Here is a 21,793-nt window from a genome sequence, read left to right as displayed (position 1 = left end):
GCGGAGCACAGGCTCCGGACGCGCAGGCTCAGCGGCCATGGCTCACGGGCCCAGCCGCTCTGCGGCATGTGGGATCTTCCTGGACCGGGGCACGAACCCGTGTCCCCTGCATCGGCAGGCGGACTCTCAACCACTGCGCCACCAGGGAAGCCCAGTGACGTATTTCTTAAGCTAAGTCCGAGGAGCAGTAAGCAGTCAATTATTTTTATACAATGAATGCAACTCAATTTCTGTCTAGTTAATAACTGTCCTCATTGGTTCCCTTTTCCAAATGGCTTATTAATGTCAGTGGATCCTCATCTCAACCCTGTGCACCTCTGAGGATTCTTCTCAGTCTCTGTTTTATGAGACCATAATAATGATCATTGTGTCATTTACTGAGCACCACATGCCAGGCTCTTTATGTGCATTTCTCACTTAATCCTCAGAATAATCCTGTGAGGTAAGGGGTTTACAGACAGGGAAAAGGAGCTCAGAGTGATTAAGTAATTTGGCTGAAGTCACTCAGCCACAAAGGAGCCTAACGAGATTCAAGCCCAGGTCTGTCTATCTCCAAAGCCTGTGCTTTTAAAAATTACTACAGTTTTCTAATATCATAGTCAGGTTCAAAACAGAGATCTCTGTCTCTACTTTAGCCAGACAGGAAATAAAACTACCCCAAATCTATGCCTTGTTAGGATAAAGTGCTTCTTCTTCTTCTTTTTCCTCCCACTTTGCACACTGCACAGATTTTCTGTGTCCTTGAAGGGAGACCGTATCATGGAGGAGAATCTCACGAGGAGGTTCATGGAGTTATCTTTAAATCTGTTGAGTTTACAATAAACATTCTCAGAAAACGAGGAATAAGGGGGGAAGTTTCGCACTTTGTAAGAACATGTATAAAAACCCTACAGCTAACCTCGTACTTAACGGTGAAGGACTGACTGCTTTCCCCTAAGGTCAGGAACAAGCGAATATAAGGATTTATACACGGCTCTTGTTCAGCAGAGTCCTGAAGTCTTAACCAGGGAAATAAAGCAAGGAAAAGAAGATTAAAGGCATTCACATCTCCTTTTCTGAAAGGAGAAATAAAATTGTTCTTATCTGCAGATGACATGATTGTTTATGTATAAAATCCCAAGAAATCTACAAAAGCCCTTATATAAGAAAGTGCAGTTAAGGTTGCAAGATACCAAGAAGCATACAAAAATCAACTGTTTTTCTATGTACTGTCAAGGAACATGTGGACACCAAAATTAAAAATATAATACTATTTACAATCACTCAAAAAAAAAAGAGAGAAATACTTAAGTGTAAATCTAACAAAACATGTACAGGACTTGTATGCTGAAAACTACAAAACACTCACGAGAGACACTGAATAAATGGAGAAATATACCATGTTCATGAATTGGAAGACAATGTATATCAATTATTCTCACATTGATATATAGGATTAAACACAATTCGAATCAAAATTACAGCATGATATTTTGTATATACAGACAGGCTTACGCTAAAATGGAAAGGCAAAGGAACTAGAATAGGTTAAAAAAATTTTTTTAAAGAAAAGTGGGAGGACTCACTCTACCTGATTTAAGACTTATATAGCGACAGTAATCAAGGCTGTGTCATAATGGTAGAGGGACTGACACATAGATCCATGAAGCATAATAGGGAACTATGAAATAGGCCCCATAGAAAGTATGGTCAGATTATTTTTTTTTTTTTTTTTTTTTTTTTCTCGGTACGCGGGCCTCTCACTGCTGTGGCCTCTCCCGTTGCGGAGCACAGGCTCCGGACGCACAGGCTCAGCAGCCATGGGTCACGGGCCCAGCCGCTCCGCGGCATGTGGGATCTTCCCGGACCGGGGCACGAACCCATGTCCCCTGCATCGGCAGGCGGACTCCCAACCACTGCGCCACCAGAGAAGCCCGGTCAGATTATTTTTGACAAACCTGCAAAAGCAATTCAATGGAGAAAGGATAGTCTTTTCAACAAATGGTTCTGGAATAACTAAATGTCCACATGCAATAAAAATGAACTTTGACCTAAATCTCACATCATAAACAACAGTGAACCCAAAATGGTTCATAGATTTAAACATAAAACTTGGGCTTCCCTGGTGGCGCAGTGGTTGGGGGTCTCCCTGCAGATGTGGGGGACGTGGGTTCGTGCCCCGGTCTGGGAAGATCCCACATGCCGCGGAGCGGCTGGGCCCGTGAACCATGGCCGCTGAGCCTGCGCGTCCGGAGCCTGTGCTCTGCGGCGGAAGAGGCCACAGCAGTGAGAGGCCCGCGTACCGCAAAAAAAATAAAAATAAAAAAAAAAAACATAAAACTATAAAATATTTAGAAGAAAACATAAGAGAAAATCCTCAGGGTCAGGGACCTGGTGGCATGTTCTAAGACATGACACTAAAAGCATGATCTATAAAAGAAAAAAATAACTACCTGGACTTCATCAAAAGTTAAAACTTTTGCTCTGTGAAATATTCTGCTAAGAGAATGAAAAGATAAGCTATGGATGGGAGAAAATATTTGCAAAACATCTATCTGACAAGGGACTCACATCTAAAATACATAAAGAATTCTCAAAACTCAATGGTAAAAAACCAAACAATTCGATTAGAAATGCTTACAAGACATGAAGAGATATTTCACCGAAGAGGATATGCAGACGGCAAATACGTACATGAAAAGACATTTAACATCACTATCGATTTGGGAAATGCAAGTTAAGACTATGATGAGATACCACTACACACTTACTAAAACAGCTAAAATGAGAAACAGTGTTTATGCTAATTGCTGGTGAGGATGTGTCTCATCCATTGCTGGTGGAAATGAAAAATGGTACAGCCACGCTGGATAAGCCTGGCAGTTTCTTTACAAACCGAATATATATTAACGTATGTGTTAATCCATGCAACCATACTCCTGAGCATTTATCGCAGAGAAATAAAAACTTATGTTCACACAAAAACCTGTACACGAATGTTTATAGTAGATTTGTTTGTAATAGCCCCAAATGGAATCAAAATGTCCTTCAAAAAGTTAATGGTTAAATATAGGTGATACGTCCATACTGTGGACTATTACTCAGCAATGAAAGAACAAGCTAATAACCTAAATGGATGTCAAGGGCATTACACTGAGTAAAAAAAAAAAACAATCAATCGCAAAGGTCATACATAAATGATGAAAATTATAGAGACGGAGAACAGATTAGTGGTTTTCGGGGCGTGGGGACGATGGTGGGAGGAGGAATTGTGACTATAAAAGGAGTATCACAAGGGACATCCCTGATGATGGAATATTTCTATATTTTGATGGCCACACACAAATCCACACGTGGTAAAATGGCACAGAACTCCACACATGCTTCGTGCCATTCTCTCTACGATTTGTGCATCTATAATTATTTCAAAATAAAGTTTTAAAAAATCTGTCGAGTGAAGTCTGGGAGAGGTCTGCCTTTCACAGTCGTAAAGGGATTCCGTTACATTTCTCTTTCCGCTTCAATATTTTAATCCCTTTCAAAATTTTTAAAGGCTCAAAGCCACTGTTTTTATAATTTCTTACTTACAATTTCTTCTAACTTCCTTGGCTGTCAATGAGCTGGGACTGTGGACCAAGCCACAGCTAATTCAGAGAATGAAATGAAATGAGAGAGTGCTGAGGCCATGCCCGGGGCTTACCCTGATTTACTACTTGGAGGTGTGGGGGCGGGGGAGGGCTCTGAGGGGCCCACGGTCTCCAGAAGCTCTGGAAAGGGCAAGAGGCCATTGCTCAAGCTGGGCACTTCAGGTGGCCGTGGCTGCCAGACGCGGAGCAGGTGTAGGTCAAGCATCAGCTCTACGCCCGCCTTCCAAACCGCACCATCAGGGTGGGACGCTGCAGACACAGTCAGCAAAGGAGAGGGCCCATCGCACGTTGCTCATTCGCACCACATGTGCCAGGGAGACCCAGCACATGCGGGGATTAGTTATTGGTGGCACACCGAGGAAGGCTGGGACTGTTAGCCAGAGGCTGTGCTTTAGAAGAGATTGGAGTCCACAGAACAGTAAGGACTTTTGGTGGCGTGAGGGGCAGGGAGGGTCGGGGACTGGGTAGGAAGAGGTCTTACCTCTAAAACAAGGTCTGAATCTTCATGCCTTCCAATCGTAGTGCTTTTATTCAGGACAAAAAAGCCTTCTGCGCTCTTTAGATAGGCTCTCATGCTCTCTGCTTCCCCTATAAAAGGTTTACAGAAAACAATTCTGTTAGAAAAATACAGTCCTCTAATTATTCAATATCATATTTAGAATGAATGGAACACACCATAATGTCCACAGGAGAAGTCAGCAGAGGTAGGAGTGGATAGCTGGATTTAACAATGATCACGATTACAATTCTGCACATTTTTAAGACTGTCTTTTTAACAATGATATCCGGCATAGATGAGCTTGGTTCTGATCACAAGAGGACGTCCTTTATGTAACTCAGAGCACAAACAAGCAGCAGCAAAAAAAAAAAAAAAACCAAACAAATCTGAATTCCACTGATAACCGCTCTCCACCTCCCATTAAGCTTAGTTTGGGGTTAGTTATCTGACAGAATCAAGGGCTCAGTGTTACTACCCCACCACTTACTAGCTCTGTGACTCTGGGTGAGTTACTTATTCTCTCTCTATGCCTCTGTTCCCTCATCTGTAAAATGGGGCTAATAATACTCTGTATCCCAAAGAGTTTTGTCAGAATTAAATGTGAAGCATCTCGAATGGTGATTGCTACACTAAACACCCATTTGTCCTACTGTGATTATGACTGTTATTAATCTTGGGCTTCTGAACTTTGACTCAAGGAACCCCAACTTCTACAGAGCTTCCTAAAGTGTGGAAGAGCCAGTCATCAAGGAAATGGGCATTAGAAGATACTTTCTTTTTAAGTCACAGCATTCCTTCATATATTTAGGTTGAAAGAAAAAAGATTTCCAAAGACAAAATATCAAGATTATAGCTTGGCTGTACGGTCAAGACTGTGTACGTATCTTTTCCTGGCATTTTATTATGAAAATGTCAAACACACAGAAAAGTTGAAAGAAGTGGATGGTGAACTTCTATATAACCAACACCCAGATTCTACAATCGACATTTTGCTATATTTGCTTTATCACATATCTACCCATCTATACATTTTATATTTTAATGCATTTCAAAGTAAATCCTATACATGTTTTTAAATTTTATTTATTTATTTATTTATTTTTGGCTGTGTTGGGTCTTCGTTTCTGTGCGAGGGCTTTCTCTAGTTGCGGCAAGCGGGGGCCACTCTTCATCGCGGTGCGCAGGCCTCTCACTATCGCAGCCTCTCTTGTTGCGGAGCACAGGCTCCAGACGCGCAGGCTCAGTAGTTGTGGCTCACGGGCCTAGCTGCTCCGCAGCATGTGGGATCTTCCCAGACCAGGGCTCGAACCCGTGTCCCCTGCATTGGCAGGCAGATTCTCAACCACTGTGCCACCAGGGAAGCCCTATACATGTTTTTTAAAACATAAACATTTCAGTGACTTCAGTAGGTTCCAAGATGTTGATGATAATTCACATGATATTTGAATTCTGATCCATCTCAATGCCATGTCAAAGAAAGTCTCTTTTTTTTTTTTTGGCTGTGTTGGGTCTTCATTGCTGCATGTGGGCTTTCTCTAGTTGCGGCGAGCAGAGGCTACTCTTCCTCACAGTGCGCAGGCTTCTCATTGAGGTGGTTTCTCCTGTCGCGGAGCATGGGCTCTAGGTGTGCAGGCTTCAGTAGTTGCAGCACGTGGGCTCAGTAGTTGTGGCACGCGGGCCCTAGGGTGCATGGGCTTCAGTAGTTGTGGCTCACGGGCCCAGCCGCACCGAGGCATGTGGGATCTTCCCAGACCAGGGCTCGAACCCCTGTCCCCTGCATTGGCAGGAGGATTCTTAACCACTGAGCCACCAGGGAAGTCCCCAAGTCTCTTTTCAACTGAAAGATCACTGAAGTGTGAAGTTGTTAAGACTGTGGATAAAAACAAAAATCATCTAGGTGTGACCGTGGAGGGTCTCCGGTCTGGCTCTGCTTTCCATCAACATTTCCATCATCATTTCATCACTGAATCCCTACTAAGTGCCAGGCACAGGGCTATCCTTTTACATACATGGCCTCTTTTCATCCTCAGAACAACCCTGCGAGGTAGGTGTCAGTATTGTCCCGCTTTACAAATGAGGAAACTGAGACTCAGAGAAGTTAAGGTCACACAATAGTAAGTGTGTGACAGCTCTGGGCCTTTGCATGTAACCAGTGTACAAACCTCCATTGTTGCTGGTGGGGCAGAGTAGGGGTGGGGGAATTGCACTGTCTGCTGACACTTGGGACATGTAATAAAAGAAAGTCCTTGAAACCAGCATTCATCCTCTGAAAGGAAGATGAGACCCTACCTGAGGGTAAGAGAAATAAAAACAAGCAGGATAGTTTATATTTGTAAACTTTGAGGCCTGTGGATGTCCCACAAATATTGATGCTTTCGGGCTTCCCTGGTGGCGCAGTGGTTGAGAGTCCGCCTGCCGATGCAGGAGACACGGGTTCGTGCCCCGGTCCGGGAAGATCCCACATGCTGTGGAGTGGCTGGGCCCGTGAGCCATGGCCGCTGAGCCTGTTTATCTGGAGCCTGTGCTCCACAACGGGAGAGGCCACAACAGTGAGAGGCCTGCGTACAGCAAAAAAAAAAAAAAATATATATATATATATGCTTTCATATAATGAGAAATAAATTTTATTAAGTTCGCTGTCATGTATATAGGGGAAAAGACATTTCCTCTTCCCAAAGAACCATGCCCTGTTGCCCTCAGTTATTAATTTTCAATTGCAGAGAACCATGTTATCAAGCAACACATTCAAGTCGAATTAATCTAAAATGTAAACTTTCAAGAAAAGTCTCTTCTGCAGGAAAACCACAGGAAATGCCACTAATCTAAAACTTAAACTTGGATCATGCGCATATTTGTGTTTTAGCTCTCACCCCAGACGTCCCCAAGGCTGGGGTCTTCTCTCTGCTCAGACGTCCCCCCTTGGGGCAACCATCTGACCACTCTGGCTAAAGCCACCCTCAGTCATGTTATTCCCCTGCTGGTTTTCCCCTGCTGTGTTTCCTTCCTTGTACTTATCATTCTCTGACATGTTCTGTTCCTTTATTTAGTTATGCTTGCTGTTTCTCTTTCACTAAGATATATGTTCCTGGAAAACCAGAACTGTGTTCATTTTGTTAAGAAGCGATTCTTCGTGGGTATTTTGTGTTTGTACCCATCTTCAGAGCAAAGGCATTGAAAGATTTTGTCCTGCACTAACTTTCCGAGGAGGCTTGTATGGCAAACAGCCTGGGAGGATATAGGTAATGTTTATAATAAAGATAACGGCTCCTTCTGGGGCAAAAGTTGGGCAGGTTTGCTAGCAGCCCCTTTCAAAGATTGCAGTTTCCTAAGTTTGGAGTTCCTTACCTGGCACACAGACCCACTGTGGGCACAGCATCCACACTGGCTGTTTGCACCACCCCGAGGGACTTTCCGGGCAACAGGAACCAATGTGCATATGCAGCTCTGGCTGCCTGTTATGTCGGCTGTGCTGTGAGTAATAAAGTTCTTTGCTTCTGGCCCAGGAGTCTCTTGTCTTCTGCCAGTAACTATAAGCTGGGCAGGCTAACTTACTAACTTTCAAACAGGGTAAAACGTCAGACCCTTTGCAGTTCCTGCCAGTTCTGTGCATTACCCCTTCTCCAGGGTAGGGGGCGGTGGGGGGGCAGCACCTGACACATAGTAGGTGCTTGGTAAACCCTAGCTGAGTGAATGAAAATACAAACGACACCTCAAAGCAAGTCAGTACAGCCAGCTGGCTAGGAAGCTTTGATAGTAACTACCTTTCATTTTTCCTGTCAGTATCTATCTTAGATGACTCCTTGGAAAACCTAAATTCTATCTCTTTAGCTTTTGGATTGGACAATATTTCTCCACATTAATTTTGCCCTGTGCATCACTTCCTTGCCTGAAAACACTGTAAAAGTAATTTGAATGTGTTTAGCTCTGTGAATTCGTTCTTACCCAGTGCCATGGAGCACCAGCCACAGTAAAGAGCAAGAGCTTCAATCATCTGCATCCCCCCTGACCACTTTGGATGGCTCAGACTTGGGATATAGGAGCGAACTTTCTTTTGAGGTTTACAGTGGCCTCAAAGTTCCTTAAAGAAGGAGAGTTCAGGTAAGGGGCGGTGTGTGTGTGTGTGTGTGTGTCTCTGACCATTGGGTGGGTGTTGTCCATAAATCAGGGGAAACAGGGGTTCCTCTCTTAATCCCAGCTATACCCACAGGACATCCAAGAGCTGGTGCCCAGGAGACGCCTAAAGCTCCCGTGCCGGCTACCTTGGGGGGCGAGGTAGGGGCTGCACTTAGGAAGGAACGGTTGGTGTTGGGGCACCTTCTCTGGGGGTGCTCCTGGCGACCCAAGCCTGGATCAGAGAGTTCGGACTCGGGTGGGGCCGGGTCCCCTGCCTACCGCAACGCCCTTGACCTCGCAGGGCTGGACTCCTCCGGCCCAGGTTTCCGCCCGCCGCCTCCTCGCGCGCCGCTCTCACCTGGCCAGAGGAAGAAGCCCACGCCTCGTCCTCCGCCGAGAGCCCTGACCGCTCGGGAGGCGCCGGGCCCGCTCTGGGCGAAGCCGCCCGGCCGCACTCCCGCGGAGTCTCCAGCCTGCGGCCCACAGCCCGCGCACCCGCCCGGCCTGTGTACGCGCGTCGCCACGGCAACGCCACCCAGCCGGCCGTGCTGGTGAGGGGCGTGGCGTGCGCGGCGCCAGAGGGCGAGGGGCGGTGCGCTGGGAGCACCCGGCCAATTACAGCCCGCTGCAGCGCTGCGAGCCCTCCCCGACCTGCCGCGTAGAGGTCCCCAGCCCCGTTTCAAGGATGGGGAAACAGGCTCAGTGTTCACAGAAGTAGCCCAAAGTTTTACAGCGTGGGAGGGTAATGGAGCTGAACCACGAGAAGCTTGGAGGTTAGTATCCCCGTCCCACCCGAATCTCTAGTTCTCTCTGTTGTGGAGGAGAAAATAGAGTAAGCTAGGGGGACCATGACTTCTGGTGGTGGGGGTGGAGATGGGAGATGGGTGGGGTGGAGTGAACAATTTTGAAAGAATGAAAGATTCTTCCACGTGCTAGGGAAAGGGTATTTACAAGCCCACAACCTTACTGTTCCTGTCCTTCCCTGTCAAAACTCACGTTTATTCATTCATGTGTTCTTTACTTCAACAAACATCACCTGAGTCCCTACAAGTGTCAGACGGTGGCCCCAGTGTTGACCTGGATCAGATCCTTAAGAAGCCCCCCCGCACCCCCCATGGGCACGGGACTGGGGGGAAGGAGCGTGTGGAAAAGACATGCAAATCCCAACTATCTCCCCTCACCCCATGTCACCTTTTTCAGATCAACCCCTTTGGTCTGGGAGCAGAACAGCCCTGCTGACTACCTACAGAATGCCTCATTTCCCTGGCAGGAAATGACTGACAAGGTGCCCCAAGACAAACTCAAAATATTCATCTAAGAAAGATGAAAGATGGCAGACTCCACTCTAGTCAATTAGAAGAAGATATAAGAGAGGAAAATCATGGAAATCGATATGGGATGGAATATATGGTAAAGATGCTCCCACATGCCTAGAAGCTCTTAGAAATGCACATTCCCTGGCACAGACCTCAGAGATTCTGATTAAGCAGCTCTGGAGCATGGTCCAGGAATGAATTTGTTGCATTCTTGCAAATTCCTTGTTAAAAGCTTGGCAAAACCTCAGGATTTATTCAACCCTGCAGTTGAATCGCAGAGCCCTCCCAGAACTTGTCCCTGGAAATCTCTTCCAGGCCCTCAGTCTGCCTGGAAGGTTCTGCCTGGGTTAGTTTCCTTCGACCAGAAAGACCCTAGGAAAGTATGAGGAGTGACCACAGAGGCTGGGGCCCTGAGTGGTAACTTCAGGTGAACAGAGAGGGTCAGGCTCACCTCTCCAGGCACATTTCTGCCTCAGGGCCTTTGCAGTTACTGTTTTTTCTCCCTACCAGGGACTTCCCCCAGGGATCTCCTCCAGCTCCTTTAGATTTTTACTCAAATATCACCCTATTTAAAATGGTCTTGGAATTCCCTGGCGGTCCAGTGGTTAGGACTCGGTGCCTTCACTGCCCGGTTCGATCCCTGGTCCATCCTGCAAGCCCCATGACGCCACCAAAAAAACCAAAAAATCCCCCAAAAACATGAATAACAAAACAAAATAAACACCTCACTCTATTGCTCTTCCCTTCATCTTACCACTCCTCTAACGTGCTATTTATTTAGTTTCCTTATCTTATTTGTTGTCAGTCTCCCCACTCCCAACACCCCCCTGCCCTCCAACTTAAGCTCCATGAGGGAAGGGATTTCTTTTTCTCTTTTGTTCACTACTGTATCACCAGTACCTAGAACAGTGCCTGAATGAATGAATGAGTGAATGAACAGGGGCAGCCCTTGCCACCCGCCCACAGCCTTGCCTCTCCTACCTCTTGAGCTGCTGAGCTGAACTGTCCTTACCCCAGGACCTAGGCTTCTGTAGCCATGGCCCTCCCCAGCCCCACCCCCATCTCCATGCTTGTCTTCAGTGTCATCAACATGAGCACAGAACACAACCCTGCTCACTGCCAGCCAGACCCTACGGAGCCCATCCAGGCCAGCCTGGAGCCGGAGCAGCCCATGGCCCCCTGATAGGCTTGGGAGAGCATATTTGCCATTAGTCCACCTCTCAATGATGAAATACTAAACGGAGAACAAAGCTGACATTCAGACTCCCTGGAGCAGAAATTGCCAACTCTTGATTGTATCCTGCCGCTCCCCACAGGATGCCACAGTCATCTCAGAGGGTGTGTGAAAGTCTTAAAACCCAGTTCCATGTCATCCACTTAAATTTCAAAAACAAAATAAAATACCCCAATAACTCATGGCTTTATAACAGCATGTCCTGGGCTGAGTGAGAGTTGTACTTTGCAACGATGGGGTGTTAAAAATACTGCACCTGGGGAATTCCCTGGCAGTCCACTGGTTAGGACTTGGTGCTTTCACTGCCGTGGCCCGGGTTCAATCCCTGGTGGGGGAATTAAGATCCCGCAAGCCACACGGCATGGCCAAAAAAAAAAAAAAAAAAGAGGTTTCTAGATTATATGGGCTCCTTGGTGATGCCTGTAATCAATCAATCTTATTGAGCTCTGGGTGGCTACCAAGGCTGTACTGTATCTCCATCAGCATCAGAATGCTGGTGTCTGAAAAGGCCTGGGTTCAGGTCCCAGCTTTGTCATTCCCAGCTGTCCTCATAATACTGGAGCGAGTGATGTTAACTCTGGGCTTTCCACCTGCAGGACACTGTCTCAGTCCTTCCTGTGGATCATCTCATTTAATCCTCACCATAACCTGGGGCAGTAGGTGTGTGTGAAACACCTGGAACAGTGAGCTCAGCAGAGAAGCACTCAAAAATGTCGTGATGGGTATTATTTCTATCAAATCACTCCCACTTGAACAGGAAAATAAGGATCAAGAGACATGGAGGTATGTGCCCAAGGTGGCACAGCCAGAAAAAGATTTGAATCTAGATGACTGTGATGGGAAGGTATTTTCCCCTGGGATTACAGGTGACAGGTGTCACAGCCACGAGACACCCATGCTCACCACCTGCTTTCCCTCAGCCCTGAACAATCTGGGCTTCCGGCTGTTCTGAAGTTTCGGCAGTGCCTGCAACAAGAGGGGAAGGGGGCTGAGGCCAGGAGGGGGTAGCTGGGGCTTGCCACGGACCTCTCCTGCCACCCACTAGGCTTCTTTCCTGCAGGACCTCTGCCCCATAAAATCTCATTCGGTCGCATACCTTCCCTGGGCTGTCCTTGACTGGGAGAGCCCATCCACTGTGCCCCCTCCCCAGACCTGCTTGTTGTCTCCTGCATTCCAACAAGAAATGAATGCTGGCCTCTGGCCCAGAAGAGGTAGGGAGCTTGCCGAGCCTTTAAGGGGTAAGAGAGAGCCAGGGAAAGAGCTGGAACAGGAGAAAGGGAGAGTAAAAGAGAGAGAGAGTGCTCGAAGAGCAGGAAGTAGCTAAGCTGTTGAGTAGGGTGAAAGATGGGAGAGCAAAGGGCCACTAGAGGCTCCACAGTCCATTAATAACCTGACCCTATGGGCTAAGGAAATGAGGGTTTTTATACACACACACACATACACACACACACACACACACGTTCACAAAAATAAATTCAAACCACAAAATAACAGCTGGTAACTGAGGCCTTCTGCAGCTCTGCTCACCCACTTCCCCTGTCAGAAAATGAGAAGACACTCAGGTTTTTTCTCAGATAGAGACAAGGCTGGTTGGGACATTCATCTCTTGCAAATCAAAGCTTTGCCAGGGGGATTCCCTGGTGGTGCAGTGGTTGACAATCTGCCTGCCAATGCAGGGGACGAAGGTTCGAGCCCTGGTCTGGGAGGATCCCACATGCCACGGAGCAACTGGGCCCGTGAGCCATGGCCGCTGAGCCTGTGCGTCTGGAGCCTGTGCGTCTGGAGCCTGTGCTCCGCAACGGGTGAGGCCGTGATAGTGAGAGGCCCGCGCACCGCGATGAAGAGTGGCCCCCGCTTGCCACAACTGGAGAGAGCCCTTGCACAGAAACGAAGACCCAACACAGCCAAAAATAAATTAATTAATTAATAAAAAAAAATTAAAACAAAAAGCCACTCTCTCTAAAAAAAAAAAAAAAAAAAGAAAAAAAGAAAAAAAGCTTTGCCAGGGAGGCCAGTCTGTATGTTCTGTTTGAAAACTGCAGATGAAGGGTGCTGATCCCACCTCTGATGGGCCTGGTTTTGTTTGTTTGTTTTATTCTGTCTGTACCTTATTTCTCTCACCTGTAAAATGGAGGTAATAACGGCATTGACTGTAAAGATCAAATGGGTTAATATGTGTGAAGTACTAAACTGTTCCCGATACCACAGACTCCTTCTGTGAATGTCCGCATTGCTGTCTGTTTGTTTGTTCTTGTTGTTTTCTTGATGATGTGGGAGGACAGCATCATCTCAACCCGATCACAAACATCCTGGGGAGAACTTTGATTTACGTCGTCTCAGTCCCAACCCAGAGCAAACTTGACCTCTGAACACTCGCCTATCATCTTGCTTGTTGCCCAGGGACCTTTCTGGGTGTGGGTGTCAGAGGCAGGCTGAGCTCCTCCCCCGATCACTGCTAGAGGGGTTCTGAGAATCCATCTGGTCTCTGTGGGGTGGCACCTGCAGGACAACTCTGTAAATTCGACTCCCAGGCATCCAGGCAAGTCAACCTCCACTACTTTTTTTTTTTGAGATTAACAATGAACCATTATGATTGAGGTTAACCAAACTAGCTAATATTTATTGAGGCTTGATAGGTACCAGCCGCTATGCCATGCACTGTTTTATTTAATTCTTAGCCCAACCCATTTTACAGAAGCGGGCTCAGAAAAGTCAAGTAACTTGCCCAGTTACAAATCTTGTAAGTGATAGGTCCAAGATTCGAACCCTAGCCGTTTGACTCCAGCATACTGTCTTTTTTGTAAACTTTTGTCTTCAAAACATCATATACATCTCGAAAAGAGCTCAAATGATAAGTGTACTCTTGAAGGATTTTCACAAAGTGTGTGCACCTACCCTAACCAGAACCCAGATCAAGAAGCAGAACATCACCACCCGCCCCCGCCCCTCCGAGAAGTCTCCCTGTGCTCCCTTCTGGTTACCCCCTCCCGCTTGTCTGACTTCCAATCATAGATTAGTTCTGCTTGCTTTTGAACGTCATGTAAATGGAACCTTACAGATTCCATCTGCTGCCTGGTTTCTTTCACTCAACTATGTGAGATGCGACCACGTGGCCTGGTGTAGCTGTGGTTCATTCATTCTCACTGCTGCATTGCATTACACTCTGTTATCTACTCCTGCAGAACAAATTATGGCGAACTTAACGGCTCCAAAAAACACACACTTATGTCACAGTTTCTGTGGGTCAGGAATCCAGGCACTGCTTAGCTGGGTTCTCTGCTCAGGGTCTCTCCCAGGCTGCAATCAGGGAGGTGGCCAGGGCTGGGGTCTCATCTGAGGCTCAGCTGGGGAAGGATCCACTTTCCAGTTCGTGTGGTGGTTGGCAGGATACAGTTCCCTGCGGGTTGTTAGTTAGTCGGAGGGCCTCACTTCCTTGCTGGCTGTTAGCCAGAGATCCTGCACTGTTTCTTGCCATGTGGGCCTCTCCATAAGGTGGCTTGCTTCATCGAAGCCAGTGAGAGTCCATAGAGAGAGTCTCCAGGCAAGATGGAAGTTACAATCTTCTGTAACATAATCACAGAAATGACATCCCCATCACCTTTGCAGCATCTACTGATTAGAAATAAGGTATAGTCCTGCCCACTCTCAAGGGGAGGGGACACAGAGGTGTGAACACCAGGGATAACTGGGGGCTATTGTGTATACCTTTTGGTATGCACATGTGCACATATCTCTTGGGTATATATCTAGTAGTAGAATTTCTGGGTCACACATACGTCCGGCTTTACGAGATTCTGCCAAACATTTTTCCCAAGTGCAGGTACCCTCTACACTCCCTCAGCAGGCTATGAGCTTCCCAGTTAGAGCACATGCTTTAAATACACTCCTCCCCTCTCTCCTTACAGAAGGGGTGTTTGAGCTGGGGCTCTTTGGGACGACAGGTCCTAATTCTGGCCCCATGTCAGAATCACTGAATTCCTGGGCCGCTTCGCCAGACATTCTGATTGCTTGAGGGCTCAGGTACAAACTGGAAGGTCCACTCCACGAGGCGAGGATCCCTGTATCCTTGGTGCCCGGAGCAGTACCTGGCAGGTAGCTGGCACTCAATAAATGTTTTTTTGATTAAGGGAATGAGTTTAGGAACTATTGTTCAGGAGTTGGGCCCCAGGGCGGGTATAAGCTGCTTAAATGGGAAGGAAACTTTGTTGTGTCTGAGGCTGTGTGCATTTTTCTGGGAAGAGGGCCCAGAGCCTCAACCAGATATGTCCCCAACAAAGGTTCAGGGCCGCTGTGATTGGATACTGTTCGGCTTCGGTATGTTATCACATGAAGAAAGAATTGGTCCCGGGGTAGGAGGCATGGGAACTGTGGACAAGGTCCCATGGTCCTTAGAAGTAAACAGCGAGACAGTGCTTGCCTGGGGTGGCTCATAAACTGACACCTTGCTTGTTTTGACCTTTGACCCATGGTAGCTCTTTTGGTACGTCTAGCAAATGGCCTCCTGGGACCCTCCCTGTGTCTGTCTGTTGAACAGGAAATTCCAGAAGGCCTCGGTGCCCTGAGTTTCCATCAGTGGCAAGTCAACATGAGCCCTAGCTTTTGAAAAAAACCCTTTCAATCAATAGAAAGCCTTCCAGTTTATCTGGTTTGAGGTGACCTCATCCTTCGTCACCTTCTCTCTCGTTTTCTGGAGGTTTCTCAGCGTCTTGCTGCTGTCTGCATTCTTTTCTCATGTGAACAGTGCACCTATTTTGGGCATTTTGTCATTGTTGTTTTGGGTCGTTCCCGTCACACATTTTTTATATTCCTTTCCAGTCAGATCAACCTCATGCCTCTCTAGACATTTCTTCTCAGGTTTCCTCTGAATCATTTCGTTTGGTCTAAATATGTCCAGTTTTTCCTCCTGCCTCACTGCACTCCACATAGACCCTCTCTTTTCCCCGCAACAACTGTTCTTTTCTTTCTAATCCCTTACTCACATCCTCATCTTTCACCATGTTTTCTGACTTCTCCTAAGAACTGTTTGTTTTTTGAAACTTAAGCCTCAAATATCATCCCTTCCAATCTGGGTCTGAATTTGGATCGCGGTCAAGAAGCAGGGGAGACAGGAATGTTGCTGGGTAATTAGGATCCTCAGCAGAAGGGCTGAGTGTTCATCGGGGGGTCAGAGGGGCCTGGGAATGGAGGGAGACGTATCTTCTTCTGCCTGGGGTAGGGCTTAGGGTGGGGTTGTCAGGAAAGGTGCTAAGAGAAAAGGAACCATTTGACTTGAGTCTTGAAGGATGGGTAGGATTTCAGGAGGTAGAGCAGGGAGAGAAGAGCATGGTACAAGGAAGGAGCAGTGGGAACGGAGGCTAGAAGATGAGTAATAAGAGAAGTTAGGTACAGTAGTACAGAAGGAGAGGGGTGGCCAGGTGCTGAGATTGCAAACTGAAGGTCCGTGGTCAGCCCTCAGATATGTTTGTCTGGTTTTCCCAGTGTGTTAACAGACTGTTAATTAGTTGCTGAAGGGATAGGCCTCTTTCTGTGGAGTGACAAAGAAACCTATTCAAATTGTCTTCAGCATGAATGCAAATTCACTGGTTACCAAAAATGAAAAGTCCAGAGGGAACCTCTGGGTTCAGGCTCAGATGATTTCATGAGGCCTTGGCCTCTCTCCAGCTCTCAGGGATTCTTTTAACCATGTGGATCCAACCTTAGACAGAATCTCGGTATAATGGTCACTAAAAGGCTGCCAAAGCTCCAGCCCTTATATCTTCTCAGCTTTGAATTCCATAGGGAAGGATAAGAGTCTTTTTCCTAAACTTCCCCCAATGGCCTCACTGCTTCTCATTTTCTCTGGGTGGGTCACAGGCCCATTCCTGAGCCAATTATTGTGGCCCAGGAGACTGCTCTGCTGTGATTGGCTGAGCTTGAGTCACATGCCCATCTCTGCAGCCAGAGGTGGAAGCAATACCGTCTCTGAGAAACTGGACTGAGACTAGGGGAAAGGTGTTGTCCCCAAAGGGGAATCGTAACACCATAGTATTTTAGAAGAGAGGTGAATTGTTATTAGGTGACAAAAACCAGATGTCAACCACAGTAGCCGACATGTACAGATCATTAACATCTGGATTTATGCCTTTGTTTTTGGGAAAATGGGAATATCTGGCAATACCTGGACTCTCTTCTTGTATATAGATCAACAATCTGCTGGGGCTGAGAGAGGCTCCCTCTTTAGATACAGCCTATGTCCTGCCTGCCCAATGCACTGCTCACATTTCCTCTCTGGCTCCTGGAAGCACTTGAATTTTTATTGCCAGCATAATTTGATTCTGTAAATAAATCTGGTTTTCCCATCAGAATGGAAGAGCCAAAAGTACAGGGGTCAAATAGCTCTCCTGTGCTCCCACAAACTCCTGAGGACAAATGCCTGGCTTTTTTTTTTTTTTTTTGTGGTACGCAGGCCTCTCACTGTTGTGGCCTCTCCCGCTGCGGAGCACAGGCTCCGGACGCGCAGGCTCAGCGGCCATGGCTCACGGGCCCAGCCGCTCCGCGGCATGTGGGATCTTCCCGGACCGGGGCACGAACCCGTGTCCCCTGCATCGGCAGGCGGACTCTCAACCACTGTGCCACCAGGGAAGCCCGTCTGGCCATTTTTGATAGTCTCATTCCTTGATCATTTAAAAAACCTTCTTTAAAAAAAAATATTGAATACATAGTGATTTTAGAATCTGTTATCTGATAATTCCAACATCTGAAGTCTTTGGGTGGGAGTGGCGGCGGGGGGGCGTGTCTCAATGTCTTGTTTGTTGTTTCTGCTTACTCTGGCTCATACTGACTTATTGCTTGGATGTTTAGTAATTTGACTGTGATCTCATTTTGATTGAACTTAATCTGTGGGAATCCTGAGGGGTCTGATTCCTGGCTGCTTTTCTCTCGGAAGTCTTTTTTGTTTGTTTCAGCTGGATGCCGGGGATGCTAATAACCTCTGAACACTGACATTTATTTCCTCAGCTTGGAGTTTTCTCACTGAATACATGGAGTTTATAAACCTGAGCCCTAGACCCACGTGTTTACAAACCTTCAGGGTGGTCATCATCATCATTATTGTGGCCATTATTAGTTTTCCCCTCCAGAGCCACATTGAAAACTATAGGTTTTCATAGGCTCCCCTTTCTGAAAGTCCAGAAAAAAAATTTTTTAAGCCCGCCTCTTGCCAGGGTGTAGAGCATCTTTGAGGGTGCCAGCTTAATACAGGCATCTTAGACTCGGTTAGCTCACTTTGCAAAGGCCCAGGGCTTAATCTCCCATTTCCGTTTCCTGCACTTATTAAACGTAAATGGCTTCCTCATTTGCTTACGCTTTGGTTGTAGCTCACTCTGTTTGTGTTGTGTGTCTGTGTGTTCCTTTGAGATTGCCTACATAAAAAATTTTTTTTATTATGGGATTTTGGAAACACACACAAAACTAGAGAAGAGTGCAATTAACTCCATGTATTCATCCAGCTTCAACATTTTCCCAATGTTCTCTCATTCTTTTTTCTTCCTTTTTGAGTTTTTTTCTAGGTTAATTTAGAGCAAGTTGTGTCATTTCACCCATAAAGACATCCTAACTGAAAGGACTTCTTTTTCTTTACTTTATCCCCGCCCTGACATTATCACAGCTAAAAATACTTATAATCATTCCTGAGTATCATCTAATATTCAGTCCGTGCTCACATTTCCTTGATTCTCTCAGAGATATCTTTTTTACTGTTGGTTTGTTAGAATCAGGATCCAGACAAGGTCCACACATTACATTTGGTTGTTATGTCTCTGAAATGTCTTTAATTCTGTAACAGCAACTCCCCACCCCTGACCTTTTATATCCCCCAGCCACTGATTTGTTGGAGAAACTGGGTCTTTTGTCCTGTAGAACATTCACATCCTGGATTTGGCTGATCACTTCTTCTTGGTTTCAGTTAACTTGTTCCTCTTTTCCCCATGTTTCCTGTAAACTAATAGATCTAGAGGTCTGAGGAGATCAAAGTCTTTTTGTTGTCCAGACGCCTTCATAGGCAGTGCTGTGTGAGCCGTCCTGCATCGCACAGTGAGCACATAATGTCTGTTCATCCTGTTTTTAACGATATTGAGATTGAACAGTAGGTCGAGTGCTAACAGACTGAGCCATCCATTACAAAGTCCCCAACAGCTTTTTTTCCCCCAATAATTAACATTTTTAATTTTTAATTATGGTAAAATATACATAACATTTACCATCTTAACCATTTAAAAATATACAGTTCACTAATGTTAAGGATATTCACATTGTTGTTTAAACAGCCTCCAAAAGCTTTTCATCATGTAAAACCGAAACTCTGTACCCCTTAAACAACTACTCTCCATTTTCCCCTTACCCCAGCCCCTGGCAACCACCCATCTATTTTCTACTTCTACGAATCTGGCTACGCTAGGGACCTCATATAAGTGCAATCATACAGTATTTGTTTTTTTTTGTGACCGGCTTATTTCACTGAACATAATATCCTCAAGGTTCATCCATGTTGTAGCATGTGTCAGAATTTCCTTCCTTTTTAAGGCTGAATAATATTTCATTGTGTGTATATACCTTGTTTTATCCATTCATTTGTAAGTGGGCACTTGAGCGTATCCATCAACTTTTTGCCTAATAGTTTTAGCATCCTTTGAGGATCATTCCCTGGATCCATATTTCTTGTGGGGTCACAGAGTTGTGATTTTTTTCTGATTGTTATTCCTTTGGTAATTATTAGCTAGAATCCTTCATCAACCATTTTTGTTTATCAGGTTCAGGAAAGGCAGAATAAAAGATTGGTTCTTTCCTTCTATGTGTCAGTATTCAAAGAAGCAACTGCCAAAGTGACCAGTGAGTTTTAAAAAATATCATTAGTGGGCTTCCCTGGTGGCGCAGTGGTTGAGAGTCCGCCTGCCGATGCAGGGGACGCGGGTTCGTGCCCCGGTCCGGGAAGATCCCACATGCCGCGGAGCGGCTGGGCCCGTGAGCCATGGCCGCTGAGCCTGCGCGTCCGGAGCCTGTGCTCCGCAGCGGGAGAGGCCACAACAGTGAGAGGCCCGCGTACCGCAAAAAAAAAAAAAAAAAAAAAAAAAAAAAAATCATTAGGAGTCTTTGATTTAAACAGTGTAGATGTGTTTTAATCCACTGAACTCATTATTTGGTTTGAGGCCCATACTATGCCACCTCAGGGGTTCATGCAGGTTGGCTCCTGTGTTTTTGTTTTTCCAGGTGGAAACTATGCAGTATTTAATTGTAACCACCTATGTTTGTATTGCATTGGTGTGGTCTTTAGACAAACAACTCTGCCTCTCAGTTTTCCTTCTCTGTACAAGGAAGTTGGACAAAATGAGCTCTAGCACCATTCCTATTCAAAACTCTCCCTTCTGTAGCATTTTCATTACATATAACATTATAGTTTAGTCATTTGATTCTTCCAGTCCTGTGACTGAATGCAGTTACCAACATCTTCCTTTTACAAACATGAAAATTGCCACCCAGCTGATACTGTTTATTTCTACTTTTCCATACTGCATTTTCCCCCAGTAGACTTAAAGCTGTAGCTCTCAGTTAGGAATATTTTGCCTCCCAGGGGACTTTTGACAATGTCTAGAGACATTTTTGATTGTCACACCTGGGAGGAGCTACTGGTATCCAGTAGGTAGAGGCCAGGGATGCTGCTAAACATCCTACAGTGCACAGGACGGCTCCCCCCTCACATAAGTGCTCTCCGGCACCAAATGTCATTAGTGCCAAAGCTGAGAAACCCTGACTTGAAGAAGTCCATAGAGATAAAATCAATTCCTCTTACTTATATGTTTCAGTGAAAGGAAGTACATATAAAAATGTACACATCTGAGAATTCAGCTATACATGAAGCAGGACAATGAGATGGTCTGGGTTTTTTTTGTTTTTAAAAAAAAATTTTTTTTAACATCTTTATTGGGGTATAATTGCTTTACAATGGTGTGTTAGTTTCTGCTTTATAACAAAGTGAATCAGCTATACATATACATATGTTCCCATATGTCTTCCCTCTTGCGTCTCCCTCCTTCCCACCCTCCCTATCCCACCCCTCCAGGCTGTCACAAAGCACCGAGCCAATATCCCTGTGCCATGTGGCTGCTTCCCACTAGCTATCTACCTTACGTTTGTTAGTGTGTATATGTCCATGACTCTCTCTCGCCCTGTCACAGCTCACCCTTCCCCCTCCCCATATCCTCAAGTCCATTCTCCAGTAGGTCTGCGTCTTTATTCCTGTCTTACCCCTAGGTTCTTCATGACATTTATTTTTTCTTAAATTCCATATATATGTGTTAGCATACGGTATTTGTCTTTTTCTTTCTGACTTACTTCACTCTGTATGACAGACTCTAGGTCTATCCACCTCATTACAAATAGCTCAATTTCGTTTCTTTTTATGGCTGAGTAATATTCCATTGTATGTATGTGCCACATCTTCTTTATCCATTCATCCGATGATGGGCACTTAGGTTGTTTCCATCTCCGGGCTATTGTAAATAGAGCTGCAATGAACATTTTGGTACATGACTCTTTTTGAATTTTGCTTTTCTCAGGGTATATGCCCAGTAGTGGGATTGCTGGGTCATATGGTAGTTCTATTTGTAGTTTTTTAAGGAACCTCCATACAGTTCTCCATAGTGGCTGAACCAATTCACATTCCCACCAGCAGTGCAAGAGTGTTCCCTTTTCTCCACACCCTCTCCAGCATTTATTGTTTCTAGATTTTTTGATGATGGCCATTCTGACTGGTGTGAGATGATACCTCATTGTAGTTTTGATTTGCATTTCTCTAATGATTAATGATGTTGAGCATTCTTTCATGTGTTTGTTGGCAATCTGTATATCTTCTTTGGAGAAATGTCTATTTAGGTCTTCTGCCCATTTTTGGATTGGCTTGTTTGTTTTTTTGTTATTGAGCTGCATGAGCTGCTTGTAAATTTTGGAGATTAATCCTTTGTCAGTTGCTTCA

The 21,793-nt window shown here is 45.7% G+C and overlaps 1 protein-coding gene across 3 annotated transcripts in view; it reads right to left on the bottom strand.

Moving 5' to 3' along the window:
- The window catches only part of FHAD1 (forkhead associated phosphopeptide binding domain 1), a 138,108-nt gene extending 129,387 nt beyond the window's left edge, over positions 1-8,721 (bottom strand). For 2 of the 3 annotated variants that reach the window (XM_032653758.1, XM_032653773.1), the window contains exons 1-2: positions 8,597-8,721; positions 4,108-4,214 (exon numbers count right to left, since the gene is read on the bottom strand). In XM_032653758.1, coding sequence (XP_032509649.1) covers positions 4,108-4,200 — 93 coding nt within the window. In that variant the 5' untranslated portion in view covers positions 4,201-4,214; positions 8,597-8,721. Of the gene's footprint in view, positions 1-4,107; positions 4,215-8,517 lie in introns of all 3 variants that reach the window. The other variant, XM_032653769.1, reaches the window with a different exon arrangement.
- Between the last annotated feature and the right edge of the window lie 13,072 nt (positions 8,722-21,793).

Source organism: Phocoena sinus, chromosome 1 (genome assembly GCF_008692025.1).
Source record: "Phocoena sinus isolate mPhoSin1 chromosome 1, mPhoSin1.pri, whole genome shotgun sequence".
Taxonomy (NCBI): Eukaryota; Metazoa; Chordata; class Mammalia; order Artiodactyla; family Phocoenidae; genus Phocoena; species Phocoena sinus.
Note: the sequence above shows the minus strand (reverse complement) of the source record. Positions and strands in the feature narration are given on the sequence as shown.